Here is a 3,392-nt window from a genome sequence, read left to right as displayed (position 1 = left end):
TTGCTTCAGTTATGTGTATCATTCGTCAGCGATATTACCTTTAAATCATTTCCCGAAACTCGCGGAAACGATCCGTGAAATTAAACATTGTTTTCTCTCGTAAGAAAATAAAAATAGTCGGTCACTTTAATTTAAAGATCTTTCGAGAGGGCAAGAGAGAACTCCCCGGACAAAGGGATCGGCGCGAGGGAATAAAAAAAAAGTTGTGAAAAAACTTAAAAATAAAGCTTCCAAGGGCAAAAAATGGCGTACCGCCATCAGCAGTGCCTGTATATGGAAGCGACAAATTACCTCGTCTGACCTATTCGATTGCCCCCCAATTTGGAAATCGCGGTACTTCGAGGAGTGACGTGAAGACTCGGAACCGTGCAGGCGTGCAAATCCGTGAATCGTGAGACCGAGCCACGAAGATGCATGCGCAATCGGGAGTCAGACACTCAAAGCTACTTGAAGCTTACGATAATCGTGACAACACCCACTGAGCAGATCTGCCATAGCTCTACGTTTAGCGATCGATGTTCAGTTGTGCCATCACTAGCACACGCTTCCGAGGGTCATACCTTTCCGGGTGCTATATAAATGGAATCCATCGGCTTCGGAGCGCATGCGAGAAATCGACGGATCCTCGCTCCTCGACGTACCGCGCGCGTCCGGCGCGATCGAGCGTCGTTCCGCGTGTCCTCGTGAAATATTCCATTTGACGCGAAACACTTTCAATCACGTCATTAACGAAAATTCGCGATTATTACCTGAAAAATCGGACGTGACGAAGAATCGCGTGCGGACGGCGGCCATCTAGTGGACCTACTGGTACTTGGTAGACTCCAGTCGACCCGCCGACAACGCCGTAGCGCAGCGCCGAATGGAGTGTGGCGGCGGAGTGCTGAACACAAACGCCATCAGCTGATCAGCGGTAGATACATTAGATACACAAGTTTGACGCGAAAGTGACGGAAGGACGGAATTGAATCTGAGTCATGGAAGAAATTGCGGAAATTGATAAACAAATACTGAAAGATAATCACGAGACTATCTGTGAGAATTAAAAATCAACGAGAGTTTGTTTAAATTTCGGCTGGATTTGCCGCAATTGTCGCGTGTCTCTTTTCTCGGTGATCGGAATCAATTCTCACTTCATTATTCACTGCATTATTTACTTCGCTATTTTTTTTTTACATCGCGATCGAACGCGTTCGTCAAACTTGTCGACAACTGCTGAATGATGATCGTGAAGCCTATCGTTTTTTCTAGAACCGTTCAAGAGTCACATTTGTAACGCCGTTGACGTTTGTCAATATAAGATCAACTTAACCTAAGTCCTGATCAATGGATTACGTACAGTTGATTAATGAATTCTTTGATTAATCAATGTTTTTCGATCTCTGTCGCGTCCACAGCACACGAACAACAAAGTATGTTGCCATTTCCTAGCACATTGGAATATAGGAGTAAATGTCACATGATACCAAACTAGTTTGCTTCGCAGCTATCTAGTAAGTACATTAAAAAGTTATATTATTTTTAGGTGCAATCCTGGTTTAATTCTGATAATTAAACATTTTAATTCGTAATTTTTAGTTTCAACTTTAGTTCATTGTCATTTATTCAGGCCTTTTAATTTAATCACTCAACATCTCCATCTAAAGTGTTTACTAATCCTTTTGCAGATTTGACTACAAAACACAAACTTTGATTCCAAAACATTTCGAGGAGGCCAGCGATGACATGTTTCGAGATACTCAAAAAATCGTCGTGGAGGACGGGCAAGCCCCGTCGGCGTCGTACGTCATAAACATTCGCATGGAAGATCTGTTGGAGAAATTGAAGTTGTTGAATTACGACGCGGAATTCGTGCAAGAGCTAAAGATGAAACCGATCAATAGGTGAGATATCGGTACGATGCGTCGATACAATGCGTTCTGTTTAATGCACCTGACGAATAAGATATAATTGTGAACATTGGCAACAGGCATCATTTTGTAATTCCGACGAATCCCGGCGAGCAGTTCTACACGTTCACTTGCCTGGCCGCGTGGCTGATTAGAAAAGCGGGGAGAAGCTTCGAGATGCCGCAGGAGTCGGACGATCCTAATTCCACGATAGCTCTGATCCTGGATTATCTCAGGGAGATCGACATACCCGTGGAATTCCCACCCAACAAGCTCAAGCAGGGCAGCGGCGAGCATGCGGTTTACGTTTTGGATAATCTGGCTGATAACGCTTTAAAGGTGCAACAATTCAAGTGGAAGAGGTAATTACAGGCAATTGGCGGTTTCCATGTTGTTTTACTTACTTTTGTCGTGAATTAAAATCGTGAATTGTATCGCATTGCTGTCGCGTCAGGATAAATATCCCACCCGACGAGCCCACCCCGGAACCGGATATCGAGGACGACGAGGCGGAATTAATCTTGGAGAAAGTAGAGGAGGAAATGATGGCCGATTACGACGACGACGATCAGGATATCTTACATATAGACGACATCACGAAGATTTACGGACAAAATATTGTAGGTGAAACTTTAATCTCGGACAAAAAAAAATTTGTAAACGATATCAGTATTAGGATTGTCAGTTGGATTTTTTTTACTGGATTGTTTCAGAGCGAGACGCAAAAACTGGACAGCATTTTGGAATCTACGACCAACAGGGAAGAGTGGCAGTTGGAACTGGAAAAAGTTCTACCTCGTTTGAAAGTGACCGTTAAGACAGGTATTGAATGTTTTCGAGTGAAAATCGACTAGCGCGAAACGAGCGCCGTTGCATATTTTTAATTATTATTCTTAACTTTGTCGCAGACTCAAGAGACTGGAGAGCGCATCTCGAGCAGATGAAGCAATTGCGCACGAATATCGCGACCAATCTGAGCGGTACGAAGGCTCACTTGAGCAAAATCTACACCGATATCGGGAGTGCCTTGGACAAGATCAAAACGAGGGAAACTTATCTCAATAAGCAGCTCGAGCCGTCTCTAACGCAATATCGCTCGCTGCAAGTAAGAGAATTAACGTTATTTATTTAATTATATATTTTTATGTTATTACAAATATTATTTTTTTACATATTTATACATATCATTAAATTATATATACGAAGTGACATGTAAATTATAATAATTACTCTAGGAAGAACTGTCGAAAGTCAAGGAACAGTACAGAGACGTTAGCGGCGGCGTCACCGAGCGAACGCGAGTTCTTAATAAATTAATGGAGAAGCTGGAACACGTGAAGAGAGAGATGGACGAGAGAGGGTCCAGCATGACCGACGGAAGTGAGTATATAGGATACAGCGGGGTAATTTGAATAATAGTAAGTATTTGCAAGAATTTCAGAAAAATACGAGATTTTAAGATACATTTCATTCGATCAATGTCTGATCTAATAAAATGTATCT

General features: G+C 42.5%; 1 protein-coding gene across 1 annotated transcript; it reads left to right on the top strand.

Annotated features, from left to right (window-relative positions):
* The first annotated feature begins 921 nt into the window (after positions 1–921).
* Positions 922–3,301, top strand: LOC105456614 (intraflagellar transport protein 57 homolog). Its single transcript, XM_011700801.1, has 7 exons — positions 922–1,493; positions 1,668–1,883; positions 1,970–2,251; positions 2,344–2,509; positions 2,603–2,711; positions 2,798–2,994; positions 3,125–3,301. The coding sequence occupies exons 2-7, from the start codon at positions 1,726–1,728 to the stop codon at positions 3,299–3,301; spliced, it is 1,089 nt and encodes a 362-aa protein (XP_011699103.1). The 5' UTR covers positions 922–1,493; positions 1,668–1,725.
* Positions 3,302–3,392: the final 91 nt, after the last annotated feature.

The sequence above is a fragment of the Wasmannia auropunctata genome, unplaced genomic scaffold (assembly GCF_000956235.1).
Source record: "Wasmannia auropunctata unplaced genomic scaffold, wasmannia.A_1.0 LD335630.1, whole genome shotgun sequence".
In the NCBI taxonomy this organism is placed as follows: Eukaryota; Metazoa; Arthropoda; class Insecta; order Hymenoptera; family Formicidae; genus Wasmannia; species Wasmannia auropunctata.
Note: the sequence above shows the minus strand (reverse complement) of the source record. Positions and strands in the feature narration are given on the sequence as shown.

Excerpts from the sequence above, each read along its gene's own strand:
- LOC105456614 (XM_011700801.1), top strand. The coding sequence starts at position 1,726 with ATGTTTCGAGATACTCAAAAAATCGTCGTGGAGGACGGGCAAGCCCCG. Across the intron at positions 2,510-2,602 it reads AGATTTACGGACAAAATATT|AGCGAGACGCAAAAACTGGA; the intron begins GTAGGTGAAACT and ends GGATTGTTTCAG. Across the intron at positions 2,995-3,124 it reads CGCAATATCGCTCGCTGCAA|GAAGAACTGTCGAAAGTCAA; the intron begins GTAAGAGAATTA and ends TAATTACTCTAG.